At 44.6% G+C, this 18,653-nt stretch overlaps 1 protein-coding gene across 2 annotated transcripts in view; it reads left to right on the top strand.

Annotated features, from left to right (window-relative positions):
• Positions 1-972: 972 nt before the first annotated feature.
• LOC147621464 (Urb2/Npa2 family protein) overlaps positions 973-18,653 on the top strand; it is a 77,570-nt gene continuing 59,889 nt past the window's right edge. For both annotated transcript variants that reach the window (XM_086824205.1, XM_086824206.1), the window contains exons 1-3: positions 973-1,363; positions 1,734-3,543; positions 4,136-5,608. In XM_086824205.1, coding sequence (XP_086680331.1) covers positions 1,050-1,363; positions 1,734-3,543; positions 4,136-5,608 — 3,597 coding nt within the window. In that variant the 5' untranslated portion in view covers positions 973-1,049. The remainder of the gene's footprint in view (positions 1,364-1,733; positions 3,544-4,135; positions 5,609-18,653) is intronic.

Raw genomic sequence — 18,653 nt, 5'->3', positions numbered from 1 at the left:
CTGCTCTAGAAGAAAGAGAGCAACGAACCCTTGTAAGAGACTTCGAGAGGGGGGTTGTCACCTTAGCCCTGCCTAAGGTGACAACCCCCTTGGTACGAGACTCCCGTAAGAGACATTGCTGCTCTAGAAGAAAGAGAGCAATGAACCCTCTACTGGATCAAAGACTTCTTCCTCCTATGTGTGACAAAGGCATAGAGGTGAGTGCTACCACAAATTAGAGCTATACAAGAAGAACAGAGAAGAGAGTCAAGAGATCAACATTTGTAAACATGTTTTTTTTTTGGGAGATACCTTTTTATTTTATAGTGCTTAAATTAACCTTAACTCAATAGTGCAAACCTTTGTATTATTATTTTTTATAATAAAGCATATTTGACTTCCCTCCTTTGGTTCACATGCACTAGCTAATTAATCAATGGGAGAAAAGCATTTTCGGTGCTTACTCCCTCTCTCTCTTTGTGCATACACACTATAAAAAGGATCCCACCCCTCATATACCCCTCATAAGTAGGCTATGGCCCACTTATGTGCTAATCACATAGTCTATAGGGACGCATCCCCATCATGCCATAGAAGCACTAATGTGTGTGTGTGTGTGTGTGTGAGAGAGAGAGAGAGAGAGAGAGAGTTTGTAACCCTGACTCCTTTGCTCTAGAAGAAAGAGAGCAACACCCTCTTTGCTAGTGGATCAAAGACTTCCTCTTGTGGACGACAAAGAGAGAGAGGTGAGTGCTACCGTAAAGTAGAGCTACGTAAGAACAGATTTTGTTCGCAAAAGAGAGAGTGAGAGATCAACATTTGCAAACATTTTTTTTGGGAGATACCTTTTGACTTGATACAATTTAAATTACCTTTAACTCAACAAAATGAAAATAAAGCATATTCGACTTTTTAATGGCACGAACTAATTAGAGAGAAAAGCATTATGGGTGCTTATAAATATAATAAATATATTCAACGAGAGAAAAATACACTACCAAATAGAAACCTAATACTTATAGTCCTTAACAACATAATAGTTTGCGCGAAAACCTTCGTGTTGTGCGGAAATGGGAGCTGACGAAGACGATACAAGCTCGCAGCAGATGCTTTCGCCACGAAAGAGGAAGCGATGTTCACAGGGGAGCTCTCACACAGGACAACAAGCTTACCCTAATGGCTTTGTGTTAAGGAACAGTAAAGAGAAGAAGAAGAAGAAGAAGAAAAAGGACCGGAAGCTTGAAACCTCTGAGACAGAAAGAACAGCAGCAGCAGAAGAAGAAGATGACGAATCAGCCTACAAATCATCTGCTACAGTGAACGATTCAACCCCTCTCCTCCAGCTCCTGAGAGTCATCAGGAATCGTGAAGAGCCTCAAGATAGGTGTTTCTTTTTTGCTTTTTGACCTCACCATCTTAAAATCGCATCTTAGAGCTTTGAAGTCTTCTGAAAATTCTTCAAGATGGGTTTCGCTTTTTGGCCATAGTAGCTCTTGTTTTAAATAATTTTGATTAGAAAGCATTTAAGCATTCATCATACAGATAAGTATTAAAAACACAAGGCTACAGAGCTCTGCAAATATTATTCATATGCGTTATACCCTAGTAATTTTGGCCTGTTGCCTTTTCCTGGCTTTTTCAATGTACAAAAAACTTATGTGACATGCTGTGGAGCTTTTACATCTGTTGTAAGACCTTTCTCTTGGCTTCATCAGTGTAACAGAATTCAACATCATTCCCCTCGGTTTGTACAGGAAAATTCAACTGGCATTCGATTTTGTTGAGGATTGGCAGAGGCTTTCAACAACTGCGGGGCAAGCTGGGCTCTCTTTTGGAAGGGGACTGGTCCCCGCTTCGCATTTTGTTGCGTCTCTTTCTGATTGGGTGCAGATGTTGATAATCAGGGCCTCCAAAGCTAACCCTCTGTATTCTCCTAGGGATCGGAAGGAAAAGGCTATTGAGAGCAGCTCCCTGGAACAAAGCACGGTTCCAGCACATTTAGATGAGAGATACTGGGCTGTCCTGAAATGGTGTTTATTTTCAGGTATTCAGTGGAAAGCCGGTCTCATTTCTTTAGGCATTATGCAAGCTCTTTCTCGTGTACTTGAGGAGGTGAGCATTGTGCTTTCCGGATATGGACTGTTCACTAACAGCGCTAAGAAGGGAACAAGAGGCTTTACAGAATCTTTCTTCCTAGTGCTACTTGATGTTGTCAAGCTACTATTATGTGCCTATGAGGGGTCATTTAGGCCAAAACTGGATTTGTGGGTTTCTTCTGCAATGTCATGTTTAAAGATTGCTTCTGTAATATACACACGTCCGAAGAGTTGGGTCAGTTTTACAGATGGGACAAGTGCACTGTTTCAGCTCACACTTTTTATATGCAGAGGCTTTGTTAGATTCTTGAAGTCATCACCGAACCCTCGTAAGGGTTTCCAAGCTGTCGTGGAAAAATTGCTGGAGAGTCTTCTTAGCTTATTTGTGGATCTTGGCATAGCAGAAAACGGAAGCATGGACCCTTGCCATACTGCAGAGAAAAAGAAGTTGTTGAATGCTGTTGAAGATATACTGAAGTATAGCTTGTTTCATCCATCCCATATAGGAGGTTATCTCAATGTGTGCAAATTGTCAAAGCAAGCTGGTGGACTGTGCAATGATGCAGTTACGAAGGAAATGGAAGAGCAGTCCAACAGCAGGAAGGCAACACGTGTTTTGGCTTCCTTCTTGAGCTATCACAAGTTGCTTTTTCAGCAGCTAGATCATTTTGTAAATGAAGGGAAAGTCTCGACTTTAGGATCTGTGGCTTGGATATTCAGGACTTATATTCGAGAGTTTAAAGCTCAGGAAGTTTCAAAGTCCTCAACCCTACTTGGTGTAAAGAGTAAGCAAGCTTCAAAGAATTTCTCTTCTCAAAAATTGACTTACTCAGAGGAACAACTGCCAGGTCAGGGCCTTGATTCAGGCTTGGATCGCGGCCAAGGAAAAAAAGATACCGAGAGAAGTGGCTTCTTTGCAATGTTTGCAGAGCTTGTTTCTCCATTGTTGAAGGATTTTGAGGATTCTGCACCTTTCTGCTTTATGAACAACGAGTTAAATATTGTGAAACTCAGTAAAGCTGAGTCTTTACTGACCGCTACCAATAATCTTCTAGTGGTGGCAAAAGAAGAGCACGTGTACGTGCCAACAGAAGACACACCAACTCTTACACATTTAAGCTTTATGAAAAACATATATACTATTTTCATTCGTTTTAGTATGTCTCTGCTACAGTCTTACATTGAGACAGCCTCAGGAAACACAAAGAGTCAATGGAGTGAGGAAGCCCAATGCTTGCTGATGGCAGTGACAAAAGAATCAATCTTGGGTATTGGTCATGTTTTGGAGCTGGAGTACAGGGTCCTTGAGCATGACTTGCAGGACATATGGATGATAATTTTCTCTGCTGCTGCATTGCAGTTTGCTTTAGAAAAAAATATAAGGAATGCTATAGAAGTGTATCGTGTTGCCGAAAATGCAGTGATTTTAGCTTCACAAATGATGGAAACTTTTGGTGAATTAAGGCAGGTCAGCCAGCCTTTTCCTATAGAGAATAGAGTAATTCAAGTGTCTTTGTCATGAAGTGCCATTGAGGCGATGTGCATTTTAGATGCGACGCATACATTCTACCTTGGCCTCGAAGGGGTGTGTTTGCATGGGTAGTCACCTGCCATTTCCACATTACAGACCCCTTCTTGTTTAATGTCCCCCCAACCCACAGATCTCTCATTTTTCGTCTGTGTAAAACAGATGGCATTGCTTTTCCTTCAGATCTTTCATTGTTTAAGAAGTATGTTTTTTCTGGCTGTTTACTGAGAAGAAATTCCGATTTGAGCACAAACCTGTAAGTCCTGTTCTTGCTGTCCTTGCTGTGAGGATTGTGCACAAGCCAGATCATGTATGATTCACTTTTTGTTGATACAGGTGGTGGGAGTATGAGTAGAGTCTTGTCCCTTTGCAAAAGCGTTTTTATGCTTAGCTACGAGTTTGTGTCTTTTTAAAGCTTTTGGGTAGCAGTTTGGAATTCAAAATGTTAACAAGCACGTTTAGTTAATCTCATAGGGGGGTGCTTCATTTTAAAAAGAGGTCTTACTGTCTTTACATTCTGTGTTTCTGCCAGATCGATCGTGCTGTGTTCACTTTATGTGATTTCATAAGGCATATCACAAATTCGGAACATCCCCTCCCCTTATCTTTTAGAGTCAAGCTTCAGAAAAAAGCATTAGAGTCGATTTTTCTCTCCCCGAATTTTCTGGCAACAATGGCTGTCGTGATGAAAGAAGTACCTGAAGGTCAAATAGCTTCCTTCATGAGCTTACTAAGGAAAGACATGGAGGAAACCTTGAAAAACGTAGAGACACCTGCTGTACAAACTACACTCAAGCATCATCAAATGCGACAAGCTGCAATTAAGGTTCTCACAGAGATTTATATTTGCATTCTTGAACATGAGAATGTCACAGCATTCAATAGCATACAAGTTGGGATGTCATTGAGGGCTTTGATGGATGGGGTTGTAAGTCCCTTGCTAGGCTTTCTAGTGGACAGTACTGTCAGTGGTGGAAACATAGTTGCGAAGTATGTTAGTCTATCTCTTTCAAACTTAAAAAATGGTGGTAACACAAAAGCAGACCTCAAAAGCTGCTTTTCTCAGGCAAATGGAGAGGATGAGTTGTGCAATGACAGTACTACTGTTTTGCTGAGTTGGGAATTCATCCTCCGCCTTTTTATGTCAATCAAGAGGTTGCACAGACAATGTGTCAGTTTAATGCCTCCCAAGCTGGCAAGAAAAGCCAGCACAGCAATCAATGACCCCACACTGGTATATTTCACGGGAGACTTTACTCATGTAGAACCTTTGATATGCAAGGACGGATTTTTTTCCTGTGCAAGGAAAGGGGCTGTTTCTGTTCTGGATGTTTTGTGTGGTATTGAACAGTGGCTTGCGGAAACAGGACAAAAGAATGTTGAACCTTTGCAGTATACACTCCATTGCATTGCAGTGCACAGTGTTGCTGATTTAAAGAGGCAAATCAAAGCGGTTAATTTCTTGTTAGATCAAACACAGCTGTCAGCCTTACATAGGTCTCAAAAGAATCAGGGTGAGAAGAGTGTGGAAATTCAGCCAGTTGATGATATTGGAGGAGGAAATGTGTTACATGAAGTTGATAGACAGGATTTGCAAAAACATTGCAAGAAGCTTAGGCGCAAAGCTTCTTCTCTTACTAGCTTTTTGATAAGGTGGATTACTAATCTACCCATTGAAGGCAAGAGGCTTACAAAGAAGAACGTATCTGCCAAAGGGGATCTGCAGCAGGACGGAACATCATACTTTCTCAAAGTGAGCTGGAACAAGGTGGTTGGTAGCCTCAACAACCAAACACTGCCAGTAGCAAGATGGGGCTTGCTCTGTCAAAGCATTGATGTTTGGTCGGAGTTTGCTTCTGAGAATGACCTAAAAACATTCAGTCATTTTATGCTTGGGAAGACAATGCAGTCTGATGATGAACTTAATGATGATCCCAAAACACACTGCAATGCTTTTTCTGTGACCAGTGATCTTTTAGAAGACGATTCATTCTATGAACAGAAGGTATAGTGGCAATCTTCCTTTATATTTATTCTTATTGTGGGGTTTTTATTAAATGTTCACTGCCGTAAATGTGTTAGCATTTTTTTAATCAATGCAATTTGCAGATTAAAGTGTTTTTTAATGCATTAAGCTACGTAGGCTGCCTGTGTCAACCGTTTTTTCTGTACTTGGTTCCCCCTCTTTTGTGGGGTCACCTTTGCAATGCAACATAGTGTTATGTGCCCAAAGGGCATAACTAGCCTGACTTCATCAATGAGGTTAGGCTTATGTTTATTGGGCTCAGTTATGAATGCACTTTTTAGCTCTTGCTGTGGGCGGATCTTGGAGCAGTTAACTATTAATGTAATTAATCACTTAAAATGGAATGGACCACTAGGTTTAACCACACACAATTTTTTTTAAATCCATGTACAGAGCACTAGAATGAGCCAAGAGACAAATTAAGACCAACCCTGCGTGGGGGCCGAAGATTGCACGTTCCCCACCCCGCCCGCCTCCCTGCCTCCCCACCCACCCTGCATACCCACCTGGTGCCCCTGCTTGTATTTTATCACCAAAAAGGATTATTTCAAGGACAAGCTTGGGGTTGATCTTCCATCGCTGATTTGCAAAGCACAGTGAGCAAATGAAAACATTTGAAAACAAAATATCTAACCAACAATGGTTGCTGATGGAGAATGAGTCAAATAACCTCTCAATAGATTGATTGCACTTATGGTGGTTGGCCAATGGTCAAAATCGATCCACATGCCAATGGGCAGCTTATGGGTCCCTTTGAACTATAACCACGCCTATAGGGGACCTCTAGGAGATGATAGAGCACCCTGGGCAGTATGGGGGCAACCCTTTATTCAGAGCAAAGATCACGAGGGAACATTATGCCGTGAATAGAAAGCTACCCACTTTGGTGGAGAGCTGGAGTGAGTGAGTTGATCTGGTGGAATGACAGAGTTGATGTTGAGGCTCAGGTGTGCTCTCAAACCACCCAGATGTTCCAAGAGGCAATGCGCATGGCTAAGTAAAAAGGATGTGGGCCCTAGAGGGCCTCTCCTCAGCCCGTGAGGATTTCAAAGACGGTTTAGATGGGGAGTAGTGGTTGTCCTTGCGTGGGAGCAGGTGCTCAAAAGGAGATTGTCTTTTTTTTGTTGTTGAAAATATTCTTCATTAGACTTAAAAGAAAAAATGTTCACAAGCAAACTACAGAGCTGCTCTCATATGGAGAACAACAAGTACATGGTATAAATTGAAAGATAGAGGTGGGTCTCCCTGTCCAGCTGCCGGCTCTCAGAGGGAGGCTACATCGTGGGAGGAGGGAGAGCCACATTGGGGGCCTGAAGTGCTACGTCGGGTGGTCTGGTCCAATAGCTCAGTGGGCCCTGGCTTTCTACTCTACATGAGTAGAAACGTTGCATGGAGTTGTTGCATCTTGTTGAAGTCGCCAATGAGGTGCTTCCATCTCCCTCAAAGAGATGGTATGATGTCCGTCTAGATGTGTTGAACGGTCTCTGCTGAGCAGAAATGAACAAACAGACAACTCGCCACTAGATCTGCTGTGTCTTTGGGTAATCCTTAGGGCAATGTTGCACTCTCCTGCAGAGCTCTGCAGCAATTACAAAGAGCCAAGCGCCCCGGAATAGCAAGCCAAGCGTTGATTGTGAGGCTGTGGTGGGCTAGAAGCCACACGAAGAGGGTCATCTTTCACGGCTGATAACTCTCCTATGCCTGTTTCCAGAATTTCAAGAGGAAACCGTGGGAGGTGCGAGAGATTGCCACAAAGAGGAAGCTGCGGGAGTGCCATCAAGCTCCTAAAGTAAGTTGCAATGTCCCAACTTGGCATTGTACTGAAAGACGAGGATGTTGGGTGCCCTTGTTGGAGGGATTGCACAATACCCACTCTCCGGGATCCCACTGACGTTGGGTTAAGGGGCCGGTCTCCCAAGGCCACCAATGCCATGAGGGGTCATCTCGGCAGTGATGAAGGTTGTCATGGAGAAAAAATCTCTTGTGACTGTGTTTCCTGCCTGGGTCCAAAAGGCTTTTATGTAGCACTCCAACGGATGAAGTTCATCCATCAGGGGTGGAGCCAAGGGTGCGAGGATCAATTTCAAGAAGAAGGATTCATGTTGTGTTCAAGAACATGGCAAGAAGGCAAGGGAACAAAGTCGAATAGATGCATAGATCTCTACATCAGATTTGGAGTGGAATCAGAGATAGGGCAAGGTTTTTAGTGAAAAAGGTTGCCAGGAAGGGAAGGATGACAAGTTTGGGAGTCCATGTGGAGACAAAGCAATGATGACAGTCATCCAAGGTCAAAGGTTGGAATCCCGTCATCAAGTTTAGCAGGAGGGGATGTCACGTGCATGGCTAATCCCTGCTTTGAAGCAGATAAAACTGCAAGATTGAGTGGTAGCAGCTGACAGAGGGATGAGGAGGCATGATGTGTGGACCAAGACTGTCACGTGTACCCTGCACTAGGGTACACAGTAACACATTGGCATGATCATGAGTGCAACATATGTATAGAATAATACTTTTTTCTAGGAATATTTGTCGTATGCCGTGACCCCATTGTGAGCCCTCAGTCCAGGGATAGTCAGGCACGAGCTTTCTACGTAGGTCAGTCTCCGAGCCGCAGAGGTCAGTCTGGAGTTGGTCCTCTTAACCCACTTGGAGAATTCATCAGATTAGTGCATGTAGAAGTCAACCTTAGCCTAGGTCTTGCGTTAGCAAGCATGTAGTTGCATTGTAGACATATCTATGGGCCAGCCCATAAGGGTGTTAGAAATTGTGCATCTTAGTGTATTTGGGGAATGCAGTGGACTGTTGGCAGCTCCTAGGGCAGTCGGCCAACTTCCTAGCATCACTATAAAAGGGGCCCCATATTCACTTGTCAATCATCTAACCTATTCACAGGCACATGTTCTACACCATTTGCTGGCTGATATTGCCATTGTAAAAGCCTCTTGCTACATAACATGATGTTCATTGTCTGATGTCTCTCTCTCTCTCTCTCTCTTTCCTTTGATCTCCCTCTCTCCTATGTTTTGCTTCTACTTTGTGCAACTTTATCATGGTATCAGTTGCTTAGGTGACCGGCACTTCAAGGCGGCAGTGAGTTTCCTCATCTGTATGAAGATATGCGTTTTTTTTGGAGCAAGAAGGTGCTGCATTTTCAGTTTGGTGCATTTTGCTGCTGCGTTTTCCCATCTGGCTGCTGAGTTTTCATCCTGAAGACTGCATTTTTCACATTGGTGGCTGTGTTTTTTCTTTGGGGGTTCAACTTTGGTGGCTGCGTTTCCCTGCTTGGGGTTGCCTTTTCTTCTCCTCCGGCTATCTTCTCCATCCGTTGGTGCTGTTGCTGGTGGTGCGTGGGTTGTGTTCAGCCCTGGGCAGCAGAGTGAAGGTTTTCTTGCTCGTGGTGTTTCAGCCTTTCCTTCGCTTGGATGGGGCTGTCATGGGTTTCCGCGGTGTTGGTGTTTGGAGCAAAGCCCTGGACAGCAGTTGGTGGTCCTCTTCTTTGCATGTGGAGCATCATAGACTTGTGGCATCTTTAGCCCGCCTCTTCTTCGATGGATCTACCATCTTTGTGGGTGTTTTCTGGCAAGTTTTGGTGGACTGTTTGCTACTGTCCAGCCCCTTTCTGTCACGTGCACCCATGCACTGTGGTACACGATGACAAACTGCCTCATCAACAGGGCAATAATCATGTATAGAAGTAGTACCTTTTAGGATATTTTGTCGTATGCCGTGACCGCTTTGTGAGCCCCAGTTTGGGACACGTCAGGCATGCCGCACAAGCTATGTAGGTTAGTCTCCCAGCCATAGAGGTCAGTGTCAGGTCAGTCCTCTTAACCCACTGTTGAGAATTCAGCAAGTGTTCATCATATAGGTACATGTAGATGTCAGCCATAGCCATAGGATGCATGGTTAAGCATGACGTTTCATTGCATGTAGAAGGGGTCAGACCTAAGGCTAGCCCCAAAGGTGGGCTAGCCTTGCAAGGGGTAGCCAACTGTTGGAGGCTGCACAGGCGCAAGCATAAACTGAACAAGAGAGAGAAGAAGGAGCAAGGGAGAGAGAGCTTGTGGACAAGATCACTAATTATATCATGAAGCTTTACAATTGCAATAGCCAGCAGGAAAGTGTTGAACTTGTGCTTGGGATTGAACTACATCAAGTGATTATGTGAGGCCCCTTTTATAGTGAAGGGAGTGAGCTGGCCGACTACTCACAACTTCAGTGGGTAATTTGAGACCCCATTTGGTGTCGTCTCTACTACATCTCTAGCAGATTCATGTATGTTGTTTTAAAGGATTGCTAAAGACTCACTAAACTCAGGTATAAAGAAAGGCTTCGTTGTTTCACACGGTCCTAGCTCGGTGTATGCTACATTGGTATCAAAGCTTGGGACGTGATTCAACCAAGCAACCTAGGGTGAGGATTGTAAAGCTGAGATCGGGAAAAACCACTCGCCCATCCACAATGGCATCAAGCTCCCAACACATCACTAAAGAAGAACCATTCGAAGAAATGCTTTCGCAAAAAGAAGACGAAGACAACTAGAAGCTAAAGGAGCAAATAAGGCAACTCTAGATTCAACTCGAAAGAATGCAAATGGAAAGAAAATTGCCAAAATTACAGGCAACCTTGGCCGTCCAGGAGACACCTAAAGAACAAAGTTCCTCAATGGAACAATGGTGTCGATGGATGATTGAAAAGGAAGAGCGAGACCGTGAAGCAAGACTAGCCGAACAACTGGTAGAGAAAGCCAAACGCAAGGCCAAAGAGGAGCAATTGCGGGTGGAGCTCGAAGCGAAGGCGAACCACGAACGATGTGCCTCATCGATCACCAAGTACGACAGCAAGTGCGACCATTTGGTTGTCACGTGCACACCCATCATGTGTACAAGTGGCATGGCATCATCAAGCATCCATAAACATTAAGTAGGACATTTAAGCATTAATCCAAGTATTACTCAGGCATATATCAGCATAAGCATGTGTATGGGGCTGTTTCAGCACCATCTTCAGCACATAAAGTAGTCCATAGCATCTAGGGCAGTCGTGAAGGAACAAAAGGCTGGCCGATTGCAGTAAAGGTAATCATCTCAGCATATAAATAGAAGTGCAACATATTCAGTCCATTATCTCATCTCTCCTTAGTGTTTGTCATCCATGGAGCAAGGGAGAAGCAGATCAGCAGTTTAGCCAGCATATTCTGCACATAGTTCATCATTCCTACCTCCTACATAGAGGGAAGCCGGCATCGAAGGGTGGATCTTAGCATTGGAGCAAGGAACAGTCCTCACCATCAGCATTCAGCCTATTCCTCTCATCCCGAGAAGGATCTTCATCTAGGACAACATCATAGATCTATTTAGATCTCATTTTAACCCATCCATCTAATATAGCTGCATTGCATTGCATTGACACTAATTGTCTCTCTCTTAAACATCATTAAGTGAAGTTTAGTTAGCCTAAGGTTGTGATTACTACGGTCAATCCCTCACATGTCACATTGGTATCAGAGCCTTACAGGGTAACCAGCCTTAGATCATTTTCATTCCATCATTCATTCAATTAGTCATCATGTTAATCGCTTCTGCACAGTTAAACCCAGTTCTCAAAATCTTGCAGGCCATCCTTAGGATTTCCCCTTAGGCATGCATCAGTAACCCATCCATTTGCATTCTTGCACAGCATATAGGGTTGCACATGGCTTGCATAGCAGTCATCCTAGCAGACAATCTTGCATCTGCAAGGAATACATGTTTTGCCCATGAGTTCTCTGGGGAAGAATGACATCCATCATCAAAGGACTAAATGAAGTTTTGGGCTTCAACTGGCAATAGCAAGGGGTTCTCTTTCACATAAGAAGACGGAAGTTTGCTCCAACATCGCCTCAGGAGGTTCAGAGGTTGAGGAACGACGGAGATGGTGTGTGAAAGGATTCCACAGATAGGTCAGGGGTGACTCAGGTATTTCCAAGCAGTTTTAGCAGCATTTGCCATTCAGTTCCCACAGTAGACAAGTTTTTGGCTCAAAGAATTCAACTCCAACAGTTGACCTTAGTCCCGACAGAAGAAGTCAGAAGGGGGCAATGGTTTCAGTGGAGAAGGATCAACAGAGGAGCCAAAAGGTTGCCATGTATACCACCCAGCAACAGTTTAGTAGAGGGGAATGTCACGTGCACACCCATCAGGTGTACAAGTGGCATGGCATCATCAAGCATCCATAAACATTAAGCAAGACATTTAAGCATTAATCCTAGTATTACTCAGGCATATATCAGCATAAGCATGTGTATGGGGCTGTTTCAGCACCATCTTCAGCACATAAAGTAGTCCATAGCATCTAGGACATTTAATAGCATCAGGTCGTGGGAATTTATGGCAGCCGACAGCAGTTTAGAGCATTTATTGCAAGTCGTGAAGGAACAGAAGGCTAGCTGACTGCAGTAAAGGTACCCGACCAGCAACATCTCAGCAGATAAATAGAAGCACAGCATATTCAGTCCATTATCTCATCTCTCCTCATCGTTTCTCATCCATGGAGCAAGGGAGAAGCAGATCAGCAGTTTAGCCAGCATATTCAGCACATAGTTCATCGTTCCTACCTCCTACATAGAGGGAAGCCGGCATCGAAGGGTGGATCTCAGCATTGGAGCAAGGAATAGTCCTCATCATCAACATTCATCCTATTCCTCTCATCCTGAGAAGGATCTTCATCTAGGACAGCATCATGAATCTGTTTAGATCTCATTGTAACCCATCCATCTAATACAGTTGCATTGCATTGCATTGACACTAATTGTCTATCTCTTAAACATCATTAAGTGAAGTTTAGTTAGCCTAAGGTTGTGATTACTATGGTCAATCCCTCACATGTCACATTGTGACTCAATTTTATTCACCAGTTTGTTACCCAGTTTCCACTTTCCAAAATCAGAGAGACTCAAAAAGTCCATTTGGCGGCTCTGCACCTCATAGGTGATGCGGTCACTTAATGGCAACATTGGTCCCGTTTACACACAGATCCTTACATTGGCTTATCGGACTATGATTGGGACACCTTTGTGTCCAATTTGAAGACAAGGTTTCTCCCTCTGCAATACATTCTACAAACTCACCTAGAACGGTTTCCCTGTGCTCACCTACTCGGAGGAGGAGGAGGAGCTCAAGCAGTTCATTCGGGGATTGGATCCAAACATTTGGTTCCCTGTTCGAAATTTTGAACCCCAGAGTTATGACAGGGCTTTGACTCTTGCGCAGAATCATGAGATGATGCTCAATGGAGGCAAGCCCAAGACCGCTCCTGTCACCCCCAAACCTCAGTAGTAGCAGACGCAGGTCACCCAACAGAACTAGGCGTCTAACCAGGAGTGAGGTAAGGGGGCTCCAAACAACAAGGATCAAAAGAAGAAATGTCAGAATAGCTCGTTTAGTGGGAAGGAGCGACAAGATGGACCTAAGAAGATCCCTGAAGAAAAGATTAAGGAGAGCCTTACTGGAGGATTCTTATAGTTAGATGAGAAGGAGCGGTACCTCAAAGAGAACCGTTGTTTTTTCTGCTCTACCACACAAGACATGCCAAGAAGGATTGTACCAAATGGCAAGCGGAAAGTTTTTTCTGCTACCACACGGGACATGCCAACAAGGATTGTACCAAATGGCAAGTGGAAAAAAGCAAACAACCAGCCTCTATAGTGACTACTGCCATAGCTGTACCACCCCCTCCACCCCCGCCCTCAACCACCAATGCTGTTCAACTTTTGCCCACTTTGAGTGCGGTACCCGCAGTGGTATTCGATGATAAGCAAGAGGGCGGACTTGAGGAGCATTAGAAAGATCTTATTCGAGCTTATGTGACAGCGAAGGGGCAACAATTTGTTGTTCTCTTCGACATGGGCAGTTTCGAAGTTGCCATCTCTCCGTAGTTGGCGTCCAAGATGAAATGTGACCTTATGCTGTATCATTTGGACGTGGATGGGTTTACTCCTAGCCTACATGCCGATTTTTCCCAGAAAGCTCAATAGTTCACCTTCATAGTCCAGAAGGCCCAGTGTTAGAGGGACTTCATCGTTTCGTTCCTTCTCGGGTGTGACACGATCCTTAGAATTCAGTGGTTCCGCTAGTATGAGTCCATTCCTAATTGGAGGCAGGACACCTTCATGATCGTCAAAGGTTTGCCCGAGCCTTCTATTATCCGCAGGGATCGGAGCATTCAAGGTATTCCAGTTATTTCCCATCTTCAAGCTAGTAGAGCTATTAGAAAGGGAGCTGAGTGTGCGATGATCTATGTCTGCCCACGGCAGATAGCGACATCCACCGCGACTCCATCAGAGTCATAGATGACAGGCCTCCTCCAGCAATTTCAAGACATCATGTTGAGGGATGATCTTCCACCAAGACCTCCACCCTCTCGTCTTGTAGACCATCGTATAAATTTGGTACTTGGAGGTGAGCCACCCAGTAAGTTTCCGTATCGTCTTTCCAAGGCGTTGGAAGCTGAGTTGGAGATGCAACTAGCACAGTTGCTTAGGCCTTCCTCTTGTCCATTTGCCGCACCGATTCTTTTCGTGTAGGAGAAAGATAAGACCGCACGTCTCTGTGTGGATTACCGAGCCTTGAACAATTGACAATTGAAAAGTAAGTTCCCTATGCCAAGGAATGAGTACATCCTTGAAAGACTCAACGGTGCTTAGTACTTCACCAAGATCGACCTCAAAAGTGGCTATCATTAAGTCAAAATTTTCGAGGCCGATATCGCAAAGACGGCCTTTCGAATAGAACGAGGTCATTATGAGTTTGTGGTCATGCCTCTGACCAATGCACCGACGACATTCAACAAGATAATGTTATGAGTCTTCGCTGTACTCATTGGTATATGTCTTCGTTTTTTTGGATGACATTCTGATTTTTTTGCCGTTGCAGAACAGCACGTAAAAGATGTGCAAAAGGTCTTGCAGCTTTTGCGAGACAACAAACTCTACATTAATGCAAAGAGGAGCGTATTTGGAGTTCAAGACGTTCAATATCTGGGCTATATGATCGGTTCCGACGGCGTTCGCCTTGACCCTGAGAAGATAAAGGCAATTCTCGATTGGGACGTTCCAAAGACAGCCTAAGAGATACGTTCTTTGTGGGCTTGTACCAAGCATATAGCTCACATATGGATCGTTTTCTAACCTTGCAGCACCATTGACATATTTGCTCAAGGGATTGAAGACTAGAAGACAGAAAGTTTTAGTCACAGGTAAGTCTTTGGAGGTGTTCTTTGCTTTGCAAAAGGTGGCTTTTGAAGCCCCAATCCTTAAACGCATATCATGGAATGATCCGTTCGAGGTGATCACCGATACCAATAATCTCGCCATAGGAGTAGTTTTGCAACAAGAAGGAAGACCCGTGGCGTATTACAGTAGAAAGTTAAATGATGCATTAAAAAATTATTCTGTCTATGACAAAGAGTTGCTAGGGGTTATCACAGCCTTGAAACAGTGGAAATCTTTTCTTTATGGAAGGGAATTTACTCTGAAGACAGACCACCATGCCTTGAAGTGGCATATAAACTATGCCAAGTGCCTAGTGGAGCGATAGCCAACACTAGTGGAGTCAGTTGTTCCAACGGTTTGGCAGAATGATTGAGTATGTACCGGGTAAGAACAACCTCGTAGCAGATGCTCTGAGTTGCAAAGGTAGTATTCAGATAGTACAGGAGTCCACTGCAAGGAAAAGTTTTAGACAGTATGAAGACACGTTATATAGATTGTCCAGAATTTGGAACTCCTTACAGTATGGCCCTTTATTCAGAACCGGGTCATTATACCATTCAGGACGGTTGGCTCTTTCACAAGGGTCGACTATGTGCTCTCAGGGAGAAAAGACCGGCACTCCTCCATGATGCCCATGATTCACTTGTTGGTGGTCATTGGGAGATCAACAATGCCTTGGAGAAGTTACAAAGATCGTTTTATTGGCCGAAGATGTGTAGGGATGTGTACAACTATGTTTCCGCATGTTTCATTTGTCAAAAAGTGAAAGTACCGCATACCAAAGAGGCAGGGTTGCTTCAGCCATTACCTGTTCTTGAGGGTCCGTTTCACGACATTTCGATGGATTTTGTTGGACCCCTTCCCGTATCTACTAGATCTCGAAATACTCAATGTATGACCATGCAAGCAGATGGCCACAACAGAAGATATAGCCCGGCTTTTTCTCGGACATTCATATCCAGTTTGTTGTTTGCCACGGACCACTACTTTAGATCGGGATCCAAAGTTTACATCACTTCTGGCGAGCTTTGTTTGACAACTTTGGTACCAAATTGCAATTGTCCAGTGCATTCCATCCCCAAACCGATGGCCAAATCGAGATTTACAATCAGTAGGCTTTCAATGTGCTTAAAGCATACGGCCATGATTAGCAATCGAAGTAGGAGCTTCATCTCCCGTTGGTACAGGCGATTCTCAATGACACTCACTCATCCAGTGTTGGCAGAACTCTGTACGAGGCAGCCTTCGGTCGAAGATTTTCATCCCTTCTCACGAGGATGATCTCTCCTTCCATGGAGACTAACAAGATGACAAAAACTTTTTCAGCTATCATTGAGTCCGTCAAAGAGCTCTTACCAAAGCTGAGCAGATCCTACTACATCGTTGGAAGCATGATTCTGGATGACGTTTTCACCAATTTTATACAAAGTTCAAAGATCGAGGGACCCATGAAGCCGTTTGGCTAGATTAAGAATTCTTTCTCGAGTATCCATAGCTATTGGCAGACTATCTCGGAGCTATGAACCTGCTGCTAAGCTAAGCAGGAGGGAATGATACGTGCACCCATGCACTGTGGTACACGGTGACAAACTGGCTTATCAACAGTGCAAGAGTCATGTATAGAAGTAGTACCTTTTAGGATATTTTGTCGTATGCAGTGACCCCTTTGTGAGCCCTAGTCCGAGACATGTCAGGTACGAGCTATGTAGGTCAGTGTCCCAGTCATAGAGGTTAGTGTTACGTCAGTCCTCTTAACCCTCTGTGGAGAATTCAGCAAGTGTTCATCATATAGGTACATGTAGATGTCAGCCATAGCCATAGGATGCATGAGTAAGCATGTAGTTTCATTGCATGTAGAAGGGGCCAGACCTAAGGCCAGCCCCAAGGCAGCCCCAAAGGTAGGCTAGCCTTGCAAGGGGTAGCCAACTATTGGAGTATGCACATGCGCAAGTATAAACTGAAGAAGAGAGAAAAGGAGCAAAGGAGAGAGAGCTTGTGGACAAGATCACCTTTTATAATAGCATATAGTGCAGTGTGGGAGGTGGCTGACTGCTCATAGAGCTGGCCGATAGCTCCACGACTCCTAAAACATGAGAAAATGAACAAAATACCCAAAAATGGGTAGAGCCCATAAATACACAATACATTGAGATGCACTAATTCTAACACCCCCTCTGCAGCTCATAGTGTGCAAGAGTGTGAAGAAGATAAGTTGATGAAGATGCAACCATGGACCCTCTAGCACCGCGAATACTAGAATCACCTCGGAGAGAGCACCTGCCAACTTGTTTGCTCGAAACAAAATGCCACCACGAACAGCAAGTAACTTTGCTTGGCTACGCATTCCCACACAAATGTGCAGTGAACTCCAAGAATAGATGATGAGCTGCCAGACACACCACGCCCATAATCCCCAAGAGTGGACGGAAAACACATCACGTCCCACAAGCCTCGAACAATGAACTCCAAACAGATCCAGTTCATAATCTCTGCTACATAGAAGATAACCATGTCCTACGAGATGTCTAATGCTTAGAACTCCGAATCACGGTTCCCATGCACCAATAAGTGGAGGTGCAATTAGTCCCCTCTCTCACCCCCAAGCCTCTTCTGGTTGGAAGCACATGGGGGGAACTGCATGCATACTAGAGAAGTACACTATCTGGGTTCTCCTAAGCTAGAAGCGCCTTGGGAGCCCTAGAAGCGGTACTAGAAGAATTTGTATCACTGTCGTGTGTTGTGTCTTTGCCCTTTTTCTGAGATGAAGACTTGCCTTTGGTTTTGTCCTTCTTCTTGGACAAACAATCCTTGGACAGATGTCATCTCTTCCCACAAGAGAAGTAGCAACTTCGACCTTTCTTTTGAACTAAAGTAAGTGCCTGATCAAAACTGTTAAAACTTAAGAGACACCTTTATCTTACCCTGAGAAACATGTTGGGGTAAAGGCATTATGCCCACCCTTATAGTGTGTACAAGCCCATAAGTTATAGTACATAGTACACTTAGTACTTTTAATGTACTAAGTGCACTATGTGTACTAGTGCAAATATACATGTGTGATAGGGGAGTCACACACTCATCATACAATGAGTTGACTTATCCCCACTCTCTCTCTCTCTCTCTCCCCCTTCCTCTCTGTGTATGTCTCCCACATGAAACCTAACCCTAACTCTTCATCTTCCATTCAACTGGTATCAGAGCCACGGTTGTGTCCGTGTCATAGTGACATGGGACGGGGGGAATGGACCCTAGGGACGGGGAACGCCTGGGACGGGGGCGGGACGCCCGCGGGACGGAGGGACGGGCACGGCAGCCAGACAGCGCAACGGGGACGCCGGGAACGCGTCCCGGGAACGTTCCGGGAACGGCGTTCCCTGTCCGTACGGGGACGGTCAAACTGACCGTTGCGCAGTTTTTGACCGTTGGGCGGGGCTTCAACGGCTGTCTCTCCTAGCCGTTTGGTGATGCGCAACTCCTCCTCAAGGCTGAAGCTCTCCCACATGGCTCCCCTTCTTCTATATAAGAGACCTCCATGCTCTCCTCAAGCCATCTCCTCTCCAAGCTCTCCCTCTCCAAGACCCAAGGCTCAAGGCTCAAGCTCTCCCTCTCCAAGCTCTCCTTCTCCAACATCCAAGCTCACCCTCTTCAAGCTCTCCTTCTCCAACATCCAAGCTCTCCCTCTCCAAGCTCACCCTCTCCATTGTCCAAGCTCTCCTTCTCCAACATCTCCATCCCAATTCTCCATCTTGACTCTTTCTCAAGCTCTACCATCCA

Source organism: Cibotium barometz, chromosome 30 (genome assembly GCF_041138505.1).
Source record: "Cibotium barometz isolate CiBa-2024 chromosome 30, ASM4113850v1, whole genome shotgun sequence".
In the NCBI taxonomy this organism is placed as follows: domain Eukaryota; kingdom Viridiplantae; phylum Streptophyta; class Polypodiopsida; order Cyatheales; family Cibotiaceae; genus Cibotium; species Cibotium barometz.
Note: the sequence above shows the minus strand (reverse complement) of the source record. Positions and strands in the feature narration are given on the sequence as shown.